At 44.2% G+C, this 22,255-nt stretch overlaps 1 protein-coding gene across 1 annotated transcript in view; it reads right to left on the bottom strand.

Annotated features, from left to right (window-relative positions):
* Positions 1-22,255, bottom strand: part of DRC8 (dynein regulatory complex subunit 8) — a 67,154-nt gene that overhangs the window by 7,337 nt on the left and 37,562 nt on the right. The window contains exon 3 of the mRNA XM_081114434.1: positions 8,866-8,938. Coding sequence (XP_080970560.1) covers positions 8,866-8,938 — 73 coding nt within the window. The remainder of the gene's footprint in view (positions 1-8,865; positions 8,939-22,255) is intronic.

Raw genomic sequence — 22,255 nt, 5'->3', positions numbered from 1 at the left:
CTGGCAGCCTTATAAAAGAGGGAAATGTGGACACATAGGCATGTACATAGGAAGAGCACCACGTGACCATAGAGATAGTCATGCACAAGCCAGGGGAAAGGCCTGGAACAGGTCCTCCCCTCATAGCAGGACCAAGCCTGCTGACGCCTTGACTTCAGACTCCTGACCTGGAACTGTGAGAAATATTTACTTACTAACTATGCATGGTACATTTTAATCCAGAGACTCTGAATCACTGTCATCAAGCATAATTCCTTACTCATCTACTGGAGATTAGCAAAGCAGATAGTCAAAATTTAGAATTGATTTTACAGAGTTGGTAGAGAAAATGATACATTTCAGACCTACTTTCTCAGCAGAAAACTCAATTAACCAACTTATAATGAAGTCAAGAAAGATTCCCTAACTTACAGCAGACAAGTTCGAAGACTAGGAATTCATTGCCATTTCTTCACTAACAGCAAAGTCATGCTGGGGATATCACTTCACTTTAATATGGCTTAGGGTCTTTAAAAAATGATGTTCCCTCTTCATAGAAAAATATAACAACGTAGTTACCATGCTAGGCCAAGGCTAGTTTAAAACATTCTGATTAAGGTCATCCCCAGCTTCAGGTCCTTGTTTGTAATTCAGGGAGAACATGGTTGTTGTGAAGGTTTCACGCGATGCCATGAAGGTGCTTTGTCAACCTTGAGATTCTATTACAATCACTAGAGGCCCAGTGCACGAAAATTTGTGCATGGGGCAGGGGAGGGGGGGTCCCTCAGCCCGGCCTGCGCCCTCTCACAGTCCAGGAGCCCTCAGGGGATGTCCTACTGATGGCTTAGGCCCGCTGCCCACAGGGAGGGGGCCTAAGCCGCACTCTGGCCTCCCTCTGTAGGAGGCGACCAGGCCAATCAGGGGAAGGCGCCGCCCCTATCACCATGCCGCTGCCAGCCGCTGCCATGGCCACCCTCAGCCCTCACAGCTGCCCTCAGCCCTCACAGCCGCCACAGCCACCGTGGCTTTGTCCAGAAGGTCGTTCATCTGTCCGGTCTAATTAGCATATTATGCTTTTATTATTATAGATTATTTCTGTCAATAGTGAACACACTTTTGGTTCTATTTCATGCAATGAAAGAATTCCTTCTCCTGAAAGAATCAATTTCTGGTGCTAAAATTTCAGACACATCCTCCTTGGCTCACCATACAGACCTAACTGTTTCTGCCTCCCAACCATACAGTGCAGCATGGAGTGTGGTGAGAATGTATTAAATTGCTGGGCATATCTACCAGCCCGTCCCTCGTCCCTGGACCCGTGCCTAGTGGACAGGGTATGTGCATTAGCAGTGAGGCCTCCACCTCCACTGCTTCCTTACCTGCCTCTTGGAATGATACAAGGAGAGTAACAGACAGCCACCAAACACATCCCTCCTCTTCAAAAGGCAAAAACAAACAAAGCAAATATATCTTGCTATTGCAAACATGAGGCAAAATCTAGTTTGTTTCACCTAAGAAAAGGCTAATGTGCTGAAAAGGAGGTAATGATGGGAAAGTAATATAGACAGCATTTATGAATGCAAATATATTAAACCTCTTTGCAGGAAGATCCCCAGCATAGCCTCCACAAACCATGTATAGTGAATTCATCTCAATAGTGTGAGCAGATGTTCGCCTGGAGACCAAGGCCCTGACACACCAACCCGACTTCTCCTCCTCCGAAGAATGATGGGAGTAGTGCCCGGAGGAAAAGCCACTGCTCCGCCTGCCACAAGAAGAGGCTACCCAGTGCCTTCAGATATTCCTCAGCCTCTCTCCATCCTCTTGCCCAATATGAAGGAGTCTCAATAAATATGTAAATATCGTGGGATTTTAAAATATAACAGCACATATCTAAATCTCAAAGCATGAGGCAAATACAGCTTCTCACTCTCCTTTGGTAAAAGTCCATTTTCTTCATCCATTTTGCGTCTTGAGGGTACAAGGGAGGTGAAGTGCCCGTCCTGGTCCTCACCGGCGCCGGTGTTTTGGAAGGACCACAGCCCAGAGCTCTTTGCTCCCATTCCCACAGTGAAATCAGCAGCCATCTCTCTTCTCATTAAAGCCTTATTTATTCTAATGCTAAACTCACCGAACAGGTACAATAAAACACACAGTGGAAATTCATTTCTCCCCAGTGACACAACGATCAGTCAATAAACTGAACTATTTCATGCTTCACGAAAGCAAGATAATATCAGTAGTTAAGATGGTTTATTAAGCACCTCCATTTCAACAAGTTCCAGGTCACCAAATAAGATATGCAAATGAATTAACTATTTGTAGTAAAAATATGAAAACCATAAGATATTTCAAGTTAAACTCTAAATACCACATATAAAAATCTTAACATAAATCCTGTTTCAAAACAAACCATAAATATAATTTAAAAAATATTTCTCTACCTTGGATACAATAATAAAAATTCATTGACATTTGTCAAAACTATCATATGAAATTTGTAAATCTGCCTATTTTAGAAAAATAATTTACTCTAAACATTCCAGAGGCTGTTGTGCAAAAATTAGGATATGAGATTCTTTGGGGTTTTAAGTCCCTTTCTTATTATTTATTGGAAGTATATTTTTAAAAAATGACTGAACCATCAGATTCCAAGAATTAACAGGTGGCTAAATCAGGTCATTGATAAGGTCCCTTCCAACTGTGAGTCTCTACAATTTGGAGCCGTGGGGGAATCAGTGGCCATCAAGCCTTTAACTTCCTCATTTTATCCTCTAGGAGTGGCAGGGGGCCTGAGGGGCTCCGCTGCACCAAGTGTTTCAGGCCCTTCAGTGTCAGCTTCTCTCCACCTGGGCCCGAGTGCCCCTCCTACCCCCAGTGGTGTCCTCTCCTACTTGGCAGAGGCAACGAGTGTTGGAGCCATGGTCACCACTAGGTCCTCTTCCATCCATCTACACCAAAAGCAATTGTTTGAAACTGTTGCATGCAATAGCTGGGAGGAAAGCTTCATCCTGGGTTGAGATTTGGTTTAAGCAAGGGAGCCATGGTTACTAACAATATAGATCTGAATAGAGTGATGAATAAAGAGTGATCCTCATTCTCCCTAATGAGAAAATTCCCTAAAGGAATTTTGGTCAATTTGAATATATAAACGTATTAGGTCCACAGATATACTCAAAATCACATATATAATAACATGTTAATTTTTAAATATCACTGTTCATTTTTACATTTTATAAAGCAATTGTATTCGAACTCAATGCATCTTCAACAGAAAGACTTTGTTCCTAAGAGTCTACCTACATAAATGGAATCATGACGTATATGCCTTTTTTGTGACTAGCATATTTCACACAGCATAATATCGTCAAAGCTCATCCATGTTGTTGTATGACAGGGTTTCCTTCTTGAAATGTTAGTTTTTAAAAATTAGATAACAGTGTGGAAGAATTGTTTTGATGTAATATTGAGTTTTAAAAAAGAAAAGTATTCCAGTTGTGTTTGAATGATGGCTACCACAGAGATCATTCCCTTACTTTTTTCTTGCCCAATTTTAATTAATTGGCATGTATTTTTAATAATGAAAACTCTGTAATAACATGGTTTTGTTATAATTAGATGAAAAAAGCAAGGTTCAGAATTGTACATACTGAATTATACTATAAGATTACAGTCATTAAAAACATGTACAGAAAAATAACATGGAAGTACACTAAATACTAACGATTATGTTAAGGTGATGGATTATTGGAAAGGATATTTTTCTCTATTTAAAAGTTTTCTGTAATGTGAATGTTACTTATAAATAAAATATTTAAAATAAAAATTTGTATTAGTTTAATTTGTATTAGTCCTGGTTGTGTTCTACATAAAATTATGAAAATACTTTTACTTATAAATGTTGTACATTTATGTAAGAGAGGAAAAATCGCTTTTGTCGATTTCCCTGCTGTTTATCATGCCTTAGCACCATTTATTATTTTCTTCCAACTACAATAAAACAACACACTCAGTGTACTCTCTGTACAACACATTCCTCCCAGCACCCACTCCCAGCCCAACTTCACCTGTTTCTATTCTGAAGTAATGGCTGGTAGCCAATACTAGATAATCCCCAAAGGACCTCAGGTCTACACTTCTTTAACTCTATCATTTAACCGGACACAAATCAGAGATCTATTCCATTCTCCCGCCTTCCACAATGCCAGATGTGTAGGAACGCTGTTTGACTAAGAGACAGATATGCTGAGGACAACACTAGCACAGTTGCCGCTGTTATCGAATCATCTCTTTACCCCTGGACGGAATCCCAGGATAAGCCGGGCCCCTGATCTGTCACTGACCTACCTGGCTGGGAATGTTTCCACTCACTCTCCCATGCCCTGCTGCTTGGCCCTGATGAGGGTTTTCATTTTATCCCTAAGCAGCTTTCTTCTCGGTTCCATTCCTGAACACTAGAGGCAGGCCATGGTGAGCTCAGAGGTAGAAAATCCAGGGCAGCCAACTCTCTGGCCATATTCTACTGGACATTCAACCCCTGGCTCACATTACGGCTCTCCCAGCCGACAACTGCGGCAGCATGAAAACCCACCTCAGACCCCCAACCGCAGGAACCATCATTAAATGCTGTCTCTAGCCATCAAGTCTATGCCAAGGCCACACTATGCTGCTCTCAGCCAGTAACTGAGTGGTGGGGTTACTTACATAAGTGCCATTCCTGAGGAGGGGGACTCCTCTGATGGGCAAGTTTGGACTAAGAATTCCCCACTCCTAGAGCTGCTCAGTCTAAGGCCCTCCCTTCCTCCTTCCCTCCCTCTTTCACAGGCATCAGACCTGTACTGTGTTCTGATGGCTCTCCTGGCCTCCCCTGGCTGATGTTCCCCTCACTGTTTTCCACAATAAACCTCTTGACCAGGTAATGCTCACTGTTTGCTTCTCAGCACCCAAAGTGTCACAAGTGGTGCCTGGAGTGGCCGGAGGAAACAGGTGATGAGATGGAGCTCTGAGACAGGTTCCCTTCTCTGCCAAGTAGGCAAGAAGGATCTGTCCGGAGTGGTGTTGGGGACAGTCTCTGGCCGTTCACTGCTAAAGATTTAACCAGAGGTGGCCTGGGAAAATCCATGGAAGAGAAATGCCTTTGCAGGTGCCATGATTCAAGCATTTGAAAGATGGGGAGAACACTGCCTGCAAACAGCTGAGGTGACTGTGGGTTGCACTGATGCCCTGCAGGAGAATGAGGAGGAACTGAGGGCCACTGCCAAGCAGGTGCAAACCACATGTGAAAGCCCGGGAGCCTCCCTGATGGCTTACAAAGAAGCCCTTTCCAACGGCAGTGCAAGAGCAGGCTCAGCAACATATCAAACAGGGTGGTCAGCCTCTGCACTTCTTTTTGTCTTTCTTTTCCATTTATCTTTATTGTTGAGGGTATTCAGACCCATGAAAAATGTAAAAGCAGCTCTTAGCATGCTGTCCACAGCAGGCTGGGGGGAGGATTGGCCTGTGGGCCACAGCTTGACATCAACAAATAAAAGGCATGAAAGTTGGAAATGCACAGCCAAGACTGGTATTTAAGGTCAGGGCCCTGGCCGCAAAAACCTGGCACACTCAAACATGGGGTGGAGACATCGGTGGAGACCCCGGACACGCCGGTCTGCACCCAGGTGGGAGGCAGCACACCGCTGCGCTGCAGAACACGTCCCTGGCCAGGCCACAGTGCCCTCGAAACTGCCCCTTTCCTCCCCTAGCAGGCACACGGAATACTGGGCTTAAACCCTAGAATAGCCATCAGGCTGGGAAGTGCAGGCCTGGTAAGGGAAGAAAGAGTCTATATACACTGAAACAGCCCAAGGAATTAGCTAGCATGAACGAGGAGGAGCTGAGGGAGTGCCCCTGATATTGGCTGAACGTTTGTCGAAGGTGCTGGAATAGAAGACTGGATCAGCAAGAATTCACTGGCTTTGGGCATATTCTCAGGACACAGGACCTAACACCCTAGGCAAGGATGACAGGAGAGGGTGGCTCCTTAGGCACCTGGCGTAAGTGGTGACCAGCCTGAGAGAAGTAGAAATGCTGAGCTGAGAAAAGGGGGCTGGCTGGAATAGGTATATTATGAAACAGAAAACCCACCAGAGAATTATGTTCCCTGGGAGGGCTCAGAGGACTCCCCCTCGCCAAGGACATGAGGAATGTGCTAGTGAGAAAGGCACGGGCATCCCTGAGAAGTTCTGGGTGGCCCTCTGCAGGCCACAGCCAACTGGAACAGGCGCACACAGACCTGGGCGTGGTAATATCCAGGGAATGACTGGCCAGCAGCCCCATCCCCACCCCCAAGTAATGGAAGCTAGGCAGAGTGGTGTAACCACAGAAGCTGAGGTCGCATATAATGGCCAGTAATGTTGAAGAGGGAGCCCAGGAAATACATTCTTAGGGGCAAAACAGATGTGTAGCCAAAAAGTAAGAATAGCTTCATTGGATCCCACAATAGAAAAACAATGTAAAGATTTCCTGCTTTACTGAATACTTTTAATAAAATGATAATGAAAAATTGGTAGTGCTTTTTAGTTACCGAGGTGCTGGCATGCGGGCAAAAGAATCATCTTTCTAATCTTCCATTTCTTAACTTTATATAGTGTTTAGGACTCAAAACATCTCTTCTTATACATCATTTCACTCACCTTCGAAGCAAACTTTGAAATAGGTATTATTATGGAGAAACTGATACGGAGATTAAGCTACTCACCCAGCCGCAACTGCTTCTCCTCTGCATCCCGTTAAGCAAGCAAGTGCTGTGCTGGGTGCGAGGAATAAGGGAATAAAAGCCCACTTCCTTCTCTTTTCCTCTCATTCTCTTAGTTGTCCTTGGCTTCCACCAAAACCCACACCCTAGACGAGCATTTCTGAAAAACACTCTTCTCCGGGCGGCTGCCCAGAAGCGATTTTCCTTTTGGGCCTCTGCTTCGTTGAACTGAAAGCTGCACTTGAAATGAGATCAGACACTTTTCTGGAAAATCAAACAGGCGTGAAGCTCTGGCCTGCGCTGCTCAGTACAGCTGCATGAGATAAGCTATCCTTCCTCTACACTCTTACAAATAATCAATTTTATTTCATTCGTAGACTGTTTGATCAATGCAAGGTAGTCCTTATTATTTTATTGTTTACTACTTGTTCCGAGCTGTAAAGAACTTTTGTGAATTTGAGCCAAACTGTCAACAATTGCCGGGAAGCAGTATCTCAATGGATTGGGATAGTGCTCTGGAGAATGGCAGGTTTTCATCTATTTTATACATTACAATCAAAGGAGGGACATAGGTGGGTTACATGAAATCCACTGGTGATAGACTAGAGAAGCTGGAGAAAGCCAAGCGGGGGAGAGGGGAAGGGAGGAGAGGTGAATCTCTAGGACTGGATAAAAAGTAACATGATAGACACAAACTTAGATGGGTGTAGGATAGCCAACAGTCAACAATTAACATGAGGGAATAAAGGAATTTGTGGTATCTGTCTGGCACCCAGGCACATTAGGTTGTGCCCCAAGGGGTCCAGAAAAAGGGAAGTTACAAGTTACCCAGACATTTCAAGGATGTGTTATTATAGATGCAAAAAGACAGATAGGCTCAGTTAAGGTAAAGGTTGACCTTGTCAGTGAGGATACAGGCCTAGGACGTAACTACCCACCATAACTGCTTTTAGTTAAAGTTTAATTTCAGACCATCCTTTGGATTACTTTAGGTCTCTAGATTTGCAAGACTGCCATGTAGGCCTTTCCTGAGCTTGTCAAGTTAGCATGTGGCCCCTTTCATCAACATTTCCAAATAAATATAAATTCCTTACAATCTCTACTTCTGCTTCTACCTATCCCCTTTGAACTGATTTTATTTAGAACTAGAGGCCCAGTGCATGAATTTGTGCAAGGGTGGTGTCCAGCTGGCCCGGCCCCAATAGGGGCGGATCGGGGCTGGGCTGGCTGGGTTAAGGGGCCATGGGCAATTGGCTGGCGGGCCCCACCCCTGATTGGGGTTGGGGGACCAACTGGGGGCAGGACCGGCCATGGGGAGGAGCTGCAGGAGGTTGGTGGGCTTGCCCCCTATTGGGGTGGGGGGGCAGTCAGGGGCAGGGCCAGCAGGGGGAGGGGCTGCAGGCTGATCAGGGTGGTGGGGGCCCATCAGGAGCGTGGCCAGCCAAGGGGAGGGGCTGCAGGAGGTTGGCTGGCCAGCCCCACCCCCTATTGGGGTGGGGGAGTGCAATCAGGGGCAGTTGGGCCAATGGGAGGGGCTACGGGCCTCTTGTGGTGGGGCGGGATGATTGGGAACAGGGCTGGCCAGGGGGAAGGGAGGGGGCATTTGGCCGGCGGCCAGCTCTTGGCTCTTGATCGGGGTGGGAGAGTCTGATCAGGGGCAGGCTGGCGGGGGGGAGGGGCCATGAGGTTGGCCAGCTGGCCCCACCCCAATCGGGCTTGTTGGCTGGCCACAGTGGGCGTCACAGCGACCCATCATTATGGTCGTTATGGCCATTAAGGTCACTGGCTTTTTATATATATATATATATATATATATATATATATATATATATATAGATGCTCCTGTCATCTGTCAATACCCTTTCTGTATATAGTCAGTCCCTGTGGCTACCAGCCTTTTTTCAACTAATTTTAGAGAAGATACCACCTAATGTGGGCTCTCATTGCGTTACTTAGTTACAGCCATTTTCTCAAAGACCTGATATTAATTCTCTCAGACCCTGCTGCTTGGATAATTAATATAGCTACCCTCATGTTTTCATTGAGCACATTTAGCAGCTCAGGGCATTTTTACTTTCAGGTAAAAAGGTTTTCAATTATAAGGAGCCAGAGTTGCAGAGTCTGCTGACTACCCTTGCTCGGCCACTTACCTCTGCAATCAGATCATGCAGCTCCCCTTCGTTCGGGCAGCATCCCAGGGACCTGATGATGGTTCCGATTTCTCTGGGGGGAAAGCGGTCAAGAGTCTTAGAACATACACTCTGAACCTCCTTTTTGGGACGAGGACACAGTTAAGTAACTTGCTCAGAGTTCCCTATAGCCAACATATTCAAGCAGCAACCTCCACGGGACGAGGGGAATCTGGGAGCTGGGGAGAGTCTCAGAGGAGGGACAAGTAGAACAGGATGAGAACAGAAACAAAGTCCCTGGCAGGTGAGAAAAGCAGGTTAATTAGCTTTCTGGCTTAGGAGCAGACATCTCCCCTAGACTTCTAAAAAGAACAGTCTTCAGATCTCACTCATATCCCTTATACCATGATCATGATCTGTCTGGAGGTGAGAAAAAAATACCTCCAGGCTGTCGGGTGGGTATTAATAGAATACAGTGATAGCAAGTTTTTATAAGTCTTCCAGGCTCTGTTTTAAAGTGCTTTAACTATTCATATCCACTTAATCCTCACATTAGCTCTGTGTGGTAGGTACTATTATTTTACAGATGAGGAAAAGTTAGGTAATTACCCCAAGATGTTTGTAAAAAGAGGAAAGGATTCAAACACAGGCAAGTGGAATCCGTATTTTTAACCATCGCACACTGCTGACTTGCATAAATCTCAGCTGAGAATTTAATTAGACTTAAAGGAGAACTTCTTGACTGTAACAGGTGCTTCTAAAGAGAGATCTGGAAATTCCACCCGATGGGAGCCTGGAAGAGATCCAGGGTCACAAAGTGATGGTCCAGGGACAGACCCGGCCCCCAGAGAAGGTTTTATTTGCATAGTGTTGGTGTGTTTATACAGTGCATACATACATGTCATGAGAACTGTCGTATACCTTCTCATTCACACACTTATGTTACAGACCTGGTCCCTGTTTATCACCCTTGGAAAACATCAATTTTGTTCTGTCAAAGAATTTATCTGCAAGAAGCAGAGGAATGAGCAAAATGACTCTTAAAGTCCTCCCCAGTGCTCTGATTCTAAGATTATCTTTAAAAATACACACAAAATCTGTAGGTTATGTAAGAGAATGCTCTTGTTCTCAGAAAATATACACTGGCCCAGCTGATATGGTTCAGTGGTTGAAGCATCAACCTATGAACCCAGAGGTCATTGGTTCGATTCCCGGTCAGGGCACATGCCCAGGTTGCAGGCTCAATCCCCGGTAGGGGGCATGCTGGAGGTAATCGATGATGTTTCTATCTCTCTATCCCTCTCCCTTCCTCTCTCTCTAAAAAGCAATAAAAACATTTTTTAAAAGAAAATATATACTGGAGTATTTCTGGGAAAAGGTCACAATGTCTGCAACTTAAATAGTCCAGCAAAATTAAAATAATCATTAAATAATAAAATGCATAAATGTGTACATACAGGGTGTCCCAAAAAATGTGCACACACTTTAACAGCTGATAGCTCAATTTTGAAAATAAAATGTATTTTTAAAAACCCTGCCTTTATAATTATTCAACATGTGTGTAAACATTTTTTAGAACACCCTGTATATGGAGAGAGACAGAGAGTGAGTCCATGCAAGCAAGAGCTCATTTGGCAAAATGTTGAGAACTGGGGAATCTAGGTGAAAGTGCATAGCAGTTCGGTGCACCATTCCTTCTATTTGTTTAGCAGTTTGAAATTTTTTATGAAAAAGTGTTTATTTTAAAAATACACATAAGCGCATTTCAGTCTCAGCAATCAAACCAAAGTAATAAGGAATAATAACAGAAATCCTGCCTTTTATAAACTACTTATAAAACAACTGGCTTTTTTTGTGTTATGCTATTCTTATCACTTTGGCTTGAAATGTTGATTATCAAGGATGTCTTAGCCTTCAGTCTCACAGTGAAACACATGAGTTACAACCTGTTTGCACAGCACTGTAGAGCTGAGACTGAAAACCCGGCAACACTGAGTAGGTCTAAAATGTCGTGCAGTGTGAGCTGGGGCGGGGCTGCTATGGGTCTACTGTTCCTTGCAGCAGATTCTTTCTTAAGAAGAATGTGGAGAGATGGCGGAGCAATGAGGCAGGCAGCGCTGTGAACTGCTCCTGCTGCCACAGGATGAGAGCCGGGCTGCATGGTTGACGTGTCCTGAGCACTGGGCTCAGGCTCTCAAAAGATGAGCAGTTTCCAGCAAAACGATCAGAGTGACCTCTGGCCCAAGAAGGCCGGCTGATGGCACTGCCCAGTAAAGGCCAGGTAGAGGGTGACTAAGAACATAAACCTAGGGCAGAGGTAGAGGAAGGGCGGCGATGTGTAAATACTAACAGCCATTCTTCTCAAATGTGTTCCTTCCTCAAAAGGCAATGGAATGAGGTGCATTTCTTCAGGAGGCCTCCCCAGGTCCTGCACAGAGTCCCTGGGAGGACAGGAAAGGGAAGTTAAAGCAGGAACACAGATGACTCAGAGCTCTCCTGCTCTCTGTCCTGAAACACGCCCAGAGGACAGAATACAGTGACCCCATGAGCTCCTTTCACTCTGGAATTTTGTGTCAAGACCTGGGAATGCAGCAGAGGGGTCGGTGGGCCCAGAAGAACTCCAGATGGCCTCTGGAAGGAGCTGGGAACCTGCCATTCTGGGAGAACCATACAGCCAACTTAGGCGTAGTAAGGCTCCCAAAGGTCAGCTGAGGAAAAAGAGCAGGGCAAGAAAAAACAGAGGCCAGAAAAAGACCAGGCCATTAATTCTAGGTATGAACTACAACAACTCCAAAAGCCTTTATGGTTATATATTAAGAATTTGTTTCTGTACTTGGAGTATACAGACAGTACTAAACATGGAGACAAAGTCATTTCACAACAAATGAGTCACAATAAGGTTGCCCAAGAGTGACATCACCATTTGATTTATGTAGAGCATGTGGGCCATTTAAAATGTTTGAGGGGGGTGGGAGGGGCAGGTTGATTCTTGGCAAGCCAGCCTGCAGTGGGTGTGATATCACGTTTCTGACACAAGGTGGAGCCAGTGCCACTGAGCTAGGTTGTGAGACTTCAGTTTAAGGGCAATCTAAGGTCAAAACATCAGAAAGTGAAGACCTGATTCAAGACAGCTGATGCAATGCTAAGGGAGAAAAGAACAGGCAAAATATTTTACCCTCTATGGGCTAAGTATAAGAGACTATTAAAAGCAATTCAAAAATTCCTAAGGAGAAACAAAAGAGGTGAAATTATTCTTATTCACTTAATAAATATTTATTGCACACCACTATGTGCCTAGAACCACTTTATAGTAGAGCAAACAACACAGAGAAAGCCTTGCCCTCAAGGAAGGCATTTTTCACAAATTAATCCTATTTTGACAAAGCCATGGAATCAAGTTGAAATAATGGCTAAATCTCCTTATTTGCAGAACTGCTAAAAAAAAAAAAAAAAAAAAAAAGCCTCTTTTTCCAAATATCCCTCTAAGGAAGTGACAGTCATTTTTCTGCTACTGAAATATGCTTTCAGAAAACCCTCTGGTTCTAACTTGTTACATGATTATTTCTTACCCTGTCCTATGTGCTAGAGTTTGCAGCCCCCAAATGAAGAACCCTGACCTCCTATGGCTCAGGCACTGCCTTAGGCACTGAGGTTACTGTCAAGCATTAGACAAGGTCCCTGCTCTAACCATGGAATGCACAATCCAGTGGGAGAAAACACATACACTCAAGGAAGTACACATATGATCTAACTTAATGAGAAGGCACCACCACCATCGTCATGATCTTAACTATTAGTTTGCTAGGGCTGCCATAGTAAACACCAGACTGGGCAGCTTAAACAACAGAATGTATTTCCTCCCAGGCTGGAGGCTGAACTCCAGGATCATGGTGTTGGCGGGCTGGCTTTTCTGAGACCTCTCTCTCTCCTTGGCTTGCAGACGGCCATCTTCTCATAGTGTCCTCACTTGGTCTTCCCTCCCTGCACATGCATCCCTCGTGTCTCTGCCAAATTCCCTCTTTTTAAAAATATATATATATATATTTTTTAAATTGGTTTCAGAGAGGAAGGGAGAGGGAGAGAGAGATAGAAACATCAATGATGAGAGAGAATCATTGACCGGCTGCCTCCCACACACCCCACACTGGAGATCGAGCCTGCAACCTGGATGTGTGCCCTGACCTGGAATTGAACCATGAACTCTTGGTTCATAGGCAGGCGTGGGCAAACTACGGCCCGCGGGCCGGATCTGGCCCGTTTGAAATGAATAAAACTATTAAAAAAAAAGACCGTACCCTTTTATGTAATGATGTTTACTTTGAATTTATATTAGTTCACACAAACACTCCATCCATGCTTTTGTTCCGGCCCTCCGGTCCAGTTTAAGAACCCATTGTGGCCCTCAAGTAAAAAAGTTTGCCCACCCCTGTTCATAGGCCAACTCTCAACCACTGAGCCACGCTGGCTGGGCCAAATTTCCTCTTTTTATAAGGACAGCAGTCAGATTCGATTAGAGCTCATTTTGACTTAAGCACATCTTTAAAGACCTTATCTCCAAATAAGGTTATATTCTGAGGTATTGGGCATTAGAGACATGACTTTCAGGGGTCAAAACTCAGCCCGTAACAATAATAATAGTTATTATACTCCTGCCACCACCACTCTCTTTGGGCCACCATTCTCTCTTGCCAGGACCAGCGCAATAGCCTCCATTTAGTCAATCTGTTTCTCTTACCAACCACCTCGATCCATTTCCTCACAGCAACCAGAATAATCATTTCAAAATAAAGATCTCATCATGTAATTCCACTGCGTAAAACCCTCCAATGGCTTCCACTGCACTGATACCCTAACCTCCTGGGCATGGCCTATACGGCGAGATCATGCTGCCGCTGCCAAGTTCTGCCCGATCGCACACCACTCTCACTACATCACAGGACTCCGTGCTCTGGTTTTCTCTAACACACTAACCCCCGCCCCTTCACGGGACCTTTGTATTGGCTGTCCCCAGTCCTTTACATGGCTGACTCCTTCTAACTTAAAGATCTCAACTCAACAATGAGCTCCAGAGACACTTTCCCTGACCACAATGTCTACACTGTCTCATCCCACCTAACACCCCTAGTTCTCTAATACATCACTGTTTTATTTTCTCATAGCACATTTTATTACATCATCCTGGTTTTTTACTTTACAGCACTATTACTACCTGAAATTGCATTTATTTATCTATTTACTTTTTTTTTTTAATATATTTTATTGATTTTTTACAGAGAGGAAGGGAGAGAGATAGAGAGTCAGAAACATCGATGAGAGAGAAACATCGATCAGCTGCCTCCTGCACATCTCCCACTGGGGATATGCCCGCAACCCAGGTACATGCCCTTGACCGGAATCGAACCTGGGACCCTTCAGTCCGCAGGCCAACGCTCTATCCACTGAGCCAAACCGGTTTCGGCTATCTATTTACTTTTATACTGTCTCTTTCCTCTAAAGTGTAAACTCCATGAGGACAGAGGCCTTTCACTGCTATATTCCAACACCCAGAAGGAGATTACACACTGGGGGAATCAATACATACTTGTTAAATAGTAAATTAATTTGTAGAACTTCATAGTTTGAAAAATGCCTTTCAATTAAAAAATACTTTCATATACATTCACTCATTTCACTCTCATATCAGCCCATATTAGAATCCCCATCCAATATAATAAAAGGCTAATATGCAAATTGTCCCCTCGACCCAGAGTTCAACTGGGAGTTTGACCAGGGGGTGGGGCCAGCCAGCCAACCACCTGCGGCCCCTCCACCCCCAGCCGGCCCCACCCCCACTCAGCCCGATGGGGCGGGCTGGACACCACCCATGCACGAATTAGTGCACCGGGCCTCTCGCCTTAAAATAAGGAAACTAGGACTTGGAGAAGTTACCTGACTCACCCTCTAAGAGCGTAACTACTATGGAGCAAAACAGGAAGTTGTCCCCAGCCTCTGACTCTGGAGATTCTGGCGCTCAGCAGTCTTTGCAATAATATCTTCTTAGAACAAATCACGGTGGTTCGAATGATTTGAGGTGAAAAGTAGTGGCAGAGAAAAAGACTCAGAGCAAACCGGCACCAGTATGCCTTTTGCATATTTCTCATAGATGCTTTGGTTATAGCAAGGGTTTAATAAATGTTTACTAAAACACTCAGACAGTATGGCTCAGTGGTTGAGCATCAACCTATGAATCAGGATTCCCAGTCAAGGCACATGTCCAGGGTTGCATGCTTGATCCCCAGTTGGGGGTGTGCAGGAGGCAGTCAATCAATGATTCTCTCTCATCATTGATGTTTCTCTCTCTCCCTTCCTCTCTAAAATCAATAAAAATATACTTTTTAAAAATGTTTACTGTTAGGTCTGATCAAATCATTAAATCGATACCCCTGCCCTGGAACTGACCTTTAGACCACGTCACCACCCACACTCCCTTTCACTCAGACCACATTCCATTGCTCAGACCTTTATCTTTCCCCTCCTGACTTTCCCAGGATCCAGACCCAGAGAGTTCTTGGCTGAAAAAGCCCACCTAGCCCTAACTGGTTTGGCTCAGTGGATAGAGCATCGGCCTGCGGACTGAAAGGTCCCATTTTCTATTCCAGTCAAGGGCATGTACCTTGGTTGCGGGCACATCCCCAGCAGAAGGTGTGCAGGAGGCAGCTGGTCGATGTTTCTCTCTCATCGATGTTTCTAACTCTCTATCCCTCTCCTTTCCTCTCTGTAAAAAATCAATAAAATATATTAAAAAAAGAAAGAAAGAAAAAGCCCACCTAGAGTCCCTGGAATCCCCACACTTGGGTGCTGGCACCATTTGGGGGCTCAGCCCATCTGGTCTCCAGATGACCTAACTAATTTAGAATCCCTTACCACTCTTGGCCTCATGCAGTCCTCCTTCGGCAACCCTAATATTTACTAAATCAACTGACTGAAACATTTGTCATTGTTGTGAAAGGTCTAAATAATTCCAAAGTCAGCACTGCTAAATGGCTGCTTGCTGCCCAGACAAAAAGCGCACTGTCCTGGAGTTTCCTTCTGTACACAACGCTGAGACACCGTTTGGCAATCACTATGTAATCGTTGTTAGAAGTAAATCAACCAATGGATGCTAAAATCAATGGGCAAATTTTGAAGAGAAATAGGATATTTGCATAATCTTGAAGTAACTCCCCCAAGACATTTACTAATTACAGAGGGAAAAAATAATAAGTGTATATAGTGGGGAACAGGCAGGCACTACCTTAACCAAGGGAGCAAGATTAACATCATCAAGAATTAAATACTAGTATAGCACCATCAAGTATGCTCTGACGTCATGCTCTAAGAAGAATATGAAATTACTTCTATGATATTCTTGCCAAAAATGCATTACCTTAATCTAAGCATGAGAGGACATCTGACAAACCTAACATGAGGGACATTCCACAAAATCACTGAGCAAGGACGTTTCAACAATATCAAGGTCATTGAAGAACTGTCTGAGATTGGAGGACTAAAGAGACAAGACAATGAAATGCAACATAGGATTCTGGGTTGGATCCTGGAAGAGAGAAGGGAAATTAGTGGAAAAGCTGGTCAAAATCCAGTAAGATCTTTAGATATTAGCACTGTGGGATATGACCATTAGGGGGAGCTGAGCGAAGGATACACAGGAACACTGTATTATTTCTTGGACTTCTACAACTCTAAAATTAATTTCAAAATAAAATGTTTTTTAAATAATGAATAAATTAAATTTTACAAAAATGGCATACTAAATTTCTTTTTTCTCTATGGTCAAAGAATGGAGATTTATGGCTAATCATAATTTCAGAGAATTACCACTTTTACATATGAGGGATATCAGTGTTTTGCAAATAACATTTATCTCTTGATTTTTCTAAATTTTTTTAGCTTTAAAAACATCTTATGTGGTTGAATGCATTAATCTTTTTTTCTTTTTCAATTATAGTTGACATTCAACATTATATTAGTTTCAGGTGTACAGAATAGTGATAGACACTTAGAGAACTTAGGAAGTGACCCCCTGTTAAGTATGACACCATACGTAATTATTACAATACTAGAGGCCCAGTGCACAAAAATTTGTGCACTGGGGGGTGGGAAGTGTCTCTCAGCCCGACCTGTGCCCTCTCACAGCCTGGGACCCCTCGGGAGATAACCACCTGCTGGCTTAGGCCCGCTCCCCGGGTGGCAGATGGCAGGCCCGATCCCACGGTGCCTGCCCCGCCTCCCCGGGTCACAGATGGCAGGCCCGGATCCCATGCTGGGTCACAGATGGCAGGCCCGGATGGTGGCGTGGTGGGCGGCCGATCACGCTGCCCTGCCCTGCCACCCCGGGTCGCACACGGGAGGCCCGGATGGTGGCGGACGGGTGGCGGATCGCGCTGTCCCGCCCCCCTGCAGTATGCAAATTTAACGGCCATCTTTGTTGGGTTAATTTGCATACTCTTCTGATTGGCTGATGGGCATAGCAAAGGTACAGTCAATTAGCATCTTTGTCTTTTATTAGTGTTGATTATTAACTATATATTCCCTATGCTATACTTTAAATCCCTGTGACTATTTTGTAACTGCCAATTTGTACTTCTTAACCCCATCACCTTTTCATCCAGCCTCCCATCCCTCTTCCCACCTGGCAACCATCAGTTTATTTTCTGCATCAATGAGTTTGCTTCTGTTTTCCCTGTTCATTTATTTTGTCCATTAAATTACACATATAAGTAAAATCATATGGTATTTGCCTTTCTCTGACTGACTTATTTCATTTAGTATAATACCCTCTGGGCTCCTTAGGGCAGCAAACAAGATCCATCACTAAATGACCCCTAACCCACCTTAATTGACTCATTTCCTAAAAACTCCACACAACTAATTATATACTCTGGTAATATTCTTGACACTATATGTAAATAGAAGACAATGCTATACACATTTCAGAACCCAAAAGTAAAGCCATTTTGTCTTTATTAAGTTTATATCTGAGAGAGACAAGAAATATACATTTTTCAGTTAAAAACATCAATATTCTTAGAGTTAGGTGAGCAAAGGAAAGATGGCCTAAATAAGCTCTCAGTAGTAGGTTGGAAATTGTTTTGTAAATGCATCAGTAGTTTTCAGAAAAAAGTAGAGACTTGAGTGGCACTTCTCAGTAATTAAAAAAAAAAAAATGAAATAGAAGGTGGCTATGGGTTAGTAGCTGCCATGCCTTTAAATTAACCAAAAGCCTACTTGAATTACAGCACTTATAGCTGGCTTCTGGCCTGGTTTCACTGCTGCATTCTACAATGGCACCTCTGAACACTTGTTTCTGAGTCCTTCCAAGACAGAAATAACGAATTCCCATGCTCCTTGGGACCCTGCTAATGGAGCCAAATCCTGCCCTCCCGTGCCACTCCAACAGCACCATCCCATCCTGTCTTGCTCGCCTCCCCGGGGGAGAACAGACGTGGCTATCTTGCCTTACTATCTCTGCAGATGGAATGGATGAGGTGCTGTCACTCCCTGTATCTAGAATACACAGAACACTGAAGCCACTGCTTCAACTGACTGTGAAAATGGAGTTACCTGCTCTGTGTACAAGGTGGAACCACTCATTACTATCCCCTACTGCCCTTTCTCACTCCCCACCAAGTAAATCGGGAGCAATTTCAAACAACTCCTGGACTGTGTTATGTGACTACAAATGTATCTGCTATCCACAGTTTCTGATTTGTGGAGGAAGTTTTATAAAGGGAGATACTCTTCATGTCATGCTTGACAGGAGTAGCAAGACCATGATGGCTCTTTTTCTATACCCCCTCAGCCCCCTCTGAACAGGCCACCCTATCAACCAACTTTTGCCTAGGACATAACCCACCAAGATGTGTAGGGGCCCCTAACCTTCCTGGGTTCTTGTGGAGAAAATTCAATACTGCCTCTCTGTGAGGATAATGGTCAGTGCTCTAACAAACTCCTCCACCCAGTGGCTTCACACTACTGTCAACGTAAGAAACATCCAAACCTGTAAGAAATTTTTTGAGTTTGAGTCAAACTGATGACAATTGCCAGGAAGCAAAACCTCAATGGATTGAGAAAATGCTCTGGAAAATGGCAGTTTTACCACTTATTTTATACATCAGAATCAAAAGGGGAACCCCTAAGGGGGAGACATAAATCCATAGGTGACAGATCAGGGAGGCAGGAGAAAACAAAGGGTGGAGGGGAATGACCTGGGATTGGATAAAAAGTAAAGAAATAAACACATACTTCTATTACATAGGCAGGTATAGGATAGTTAACAATCCTATATAATAAAACCCTAATATGCAAATCGACTGAATGGTGGAAAGACCAGTCACTGTGACGCACACTGACCACCAGGGGGCAGACACTCAACGCAGGAGCTGCCACTTGGTGGTCAGTGTGCTCCCACAGGGGGAGTGCTGCTCAGCCAGAAGCCAGACTCATAGCTGGTGAGCGCAGTGGCAGTGGTGGGAGCCTCTCCAGCCTCCGCTGCAGGCAGGCGGTAAGGAGGAAGGGGTCCTGAACTGTGAGAGGGCACAGGCTGGGCTGAGGGACCCCCTCCCCTGAGTGCACAAATTTTGTGCACTGGTCCTCTAGTTAACATATAATAACAATGGGGGGGGGGGCGTGTTTTCTGCTCTGGAGCAGTGATTGTGTCCTGAGGGGTTTGGAAAAAGAAATTACGCTGATATTAGTATGTTATTTTAGATGCAAAAAGACAATACACAGGCTCTGTTAAGTAAAGACTGACCTTTGCCAAAGAAGATACCAGCCTAGGACATGACCACCCGCTTTTAGTTAATAAGTGTTCATTTCAGACCGTCCTATGTGGTCACTGTCCGTCTCTGAGTTTGTAAGGCCACGATACAGGCTTCCCCTGAGCTTGTCAGGTTCAGTGTGGGGCCCCTTTTTCATTCACACTACAGTCATGGAGGTGGCATATCGGGAATAATTACTCCTTGTGTCACACTTCCAAATATACCCTTTAATACACTTGCATTACCTGAAGAAACTTAAAGATTATTTGGCCTCAAAGAACACGACCAACAGAAAAAGAAGAGGGAGCCAGATTTCCAAATATGCCTGTGGTCCTCTGAGCACACGGCAATGCTTTGGTTTGTATCCCCTCTGCCTTTCAAAGCTGAGGAAGACACTGCCACAAACTGTTCTCTGTTCTGCATTTGCATTAAGTCTCCCACACTTCATAGGGCTGACATTTTTCAAGTGAATCCAATATTTTATTTCTACATTAAGGAGAACAGTTGGAGGAGTATGAACCTGGAAGCCACAGAGGGTACACACCCAGAGGCCACAGGAATTATATGCCCAGAAGCCCCAGGAAGTACACTCCCTGAGACCACCAATCTCAGCCTCTGGCTCTGAATTTTTTCTTCCATAACTTGTTTCTTTTTCCTTCCTTCCCTTTCTCTTTCTTTCTTTCTTATTTAATCCCTACCCTTCTATCCACTTATCCTAGTACACATAGATAAAAAGAGGTCTAGAATGATAGCTCTCTAACATTAACAATTGTTATTTCAGGAGATAGAATTTAAGATGGTTTTTTACAAATTTAAGTGATTCTTTTGCCCCCTCGGTTGGTTGAGCATCATCCCGTGCACCAAAAAGTTGCCAGTTCAATTCGTGGTCAGGTCACATACCCAGGTTGCAGGTTCAATCCCTGGTCTGGGAGTGTGCAGGGAGTCAACTGATCAATGTTTCTCTCTCACACTGTTTCTCTCTCACACTGTTTCTCTCTCTCCCCCCTCTCTCTTCCTCTCTCTAAAATCAATAAAAATATTTTTTAAAAAACTTTAAGTGATTCTTTTAATCACAGTTCATCAAAAATCTAATATTAGCAAACCAATTTTTTACAAAGCATCTGGAAAGTGAGACAGTGAAAAGACAAGATGTAAACCACTCTTCAAAAAATATTTCTATGTGTAATTGTGAAATATTTCAGAAAAAGTATAGAAAAATGTAACTGATATATCCAATACCAAGATTTAATAGATATTAACAGTTTGCCAAATTTTGCTTCAGCTTCTTTTTCCTTAACAATAAAACTGCAGAAACAGCTGAAGTCCCACTCTCCGTCCCTTCTCCCCATCTGCAGATGCAACCACAATTCTGAAGAGAATGTTGACCACAACCATGAATGTCTTTGGATTCATAAACAATAGACACTATTATTTTGTGTGTTTAAAATTCACATATGTTTTCTTCCTTTTGTAATTTTTTAACTCAACATTTTTTGAAATTTATCCAACTTACACACATCGCCATAGTTTGTCATTCCTATCATTCAAATGTGTGAACTATCACTGCATGAATAAACCCCAGTTGTGGGGAGCCGATATAGGGTTAAGCCTCAGACTGACCTGTTGGAAAAGTCACAAACAAGTCCCAGCTTAGAGGGCACAGTCCTCTTAGCATAATTAGACTTGACCTTATAATGCTCCCCAGATCTTATCTGGGAAGCTAAAGGGCTGAGGGAAGTGCACAAAGTGGCCAAAACAAGTGAAACTCACAAGAACTGTGTAACTATGGTAACCACTACCTTGTTTACCTCTGACTATAAAATAAAGGCTCAGCTTGCCTCGGGATCTCTCTCTGTGGCCTCAGCCAGGCACAGGAAGATCCACGGAGACTAAGGAGAGCTAGAGAGCTATGAACGCTGTCTCCATGTAAATCATTCTTCGCTGACTCCGTCCACACCTTTGGGAGCCCCTGGCCCGCTGGGCCTGGACCCCGGCACCCCAATATTTCCAAATTATCTCTTGTCTCTTCTCTTTCATTTGTGTGTGGCTCCTCTTCCAGATCCTGAACCCTGAACCACGCGGGACGTGGAGGGAAACATTTACAACACCCAGTTTTATTTTATTTATTTATTTATCTACTAGAGGCCCAGTGCACAAAATTTGTGCACGGGGAGGGTGTGTGTCGCTCAGCCCAACCTGCACCCTCTCCAATCTGGGACCCCTCGAGAGATGTCAATGGCCCATCGGGATCGGGCCTAAATGGGCAGTCGGTCATCCCTCTCACAATCCAGGACTGCTGGCTCCCAAATGCTCGCCTGCCTGCCTGCCTGCCTGATTGCCCCTAACCGCTTCTGCCTGCCAGCCTTATCATCCCTTAAGTACTCTCCTGCCAGCCTAATCGATGCCTAACTGCTCCCCTGCTGGCCCGATTGACCCCAACTGCCCTCCCCTGCTGGCCTGGTCACCCCCAACTGCCCTCCCTTGCTGACCATCTTGTGGCAGTCATCTTTGACCACATGGGGGTGGCAATCGTGTGTGTTGGAGTGATGGTCAATTTGCATATTACCTCTTTATTATATAGGATTGATTTATTTGGGTTTTTTTTAAATATATTT

The sequence above is a fragment of the Myotis nattereri genome, assembly GCF_964212035.1.
Source record: "Myotis nattereri genome assembly, chromosome: 20".
In the NCBI taxonomy this organism is placed as follows: Eukaryota; Metazoa; Chordata; class Mammalia; order Chiroptera; family Vespertilionidae; genus Myotis; species Myotis nattereri.
This window is presented reverse-complemented; position numbering and strand designations above follow the sequence as displayed.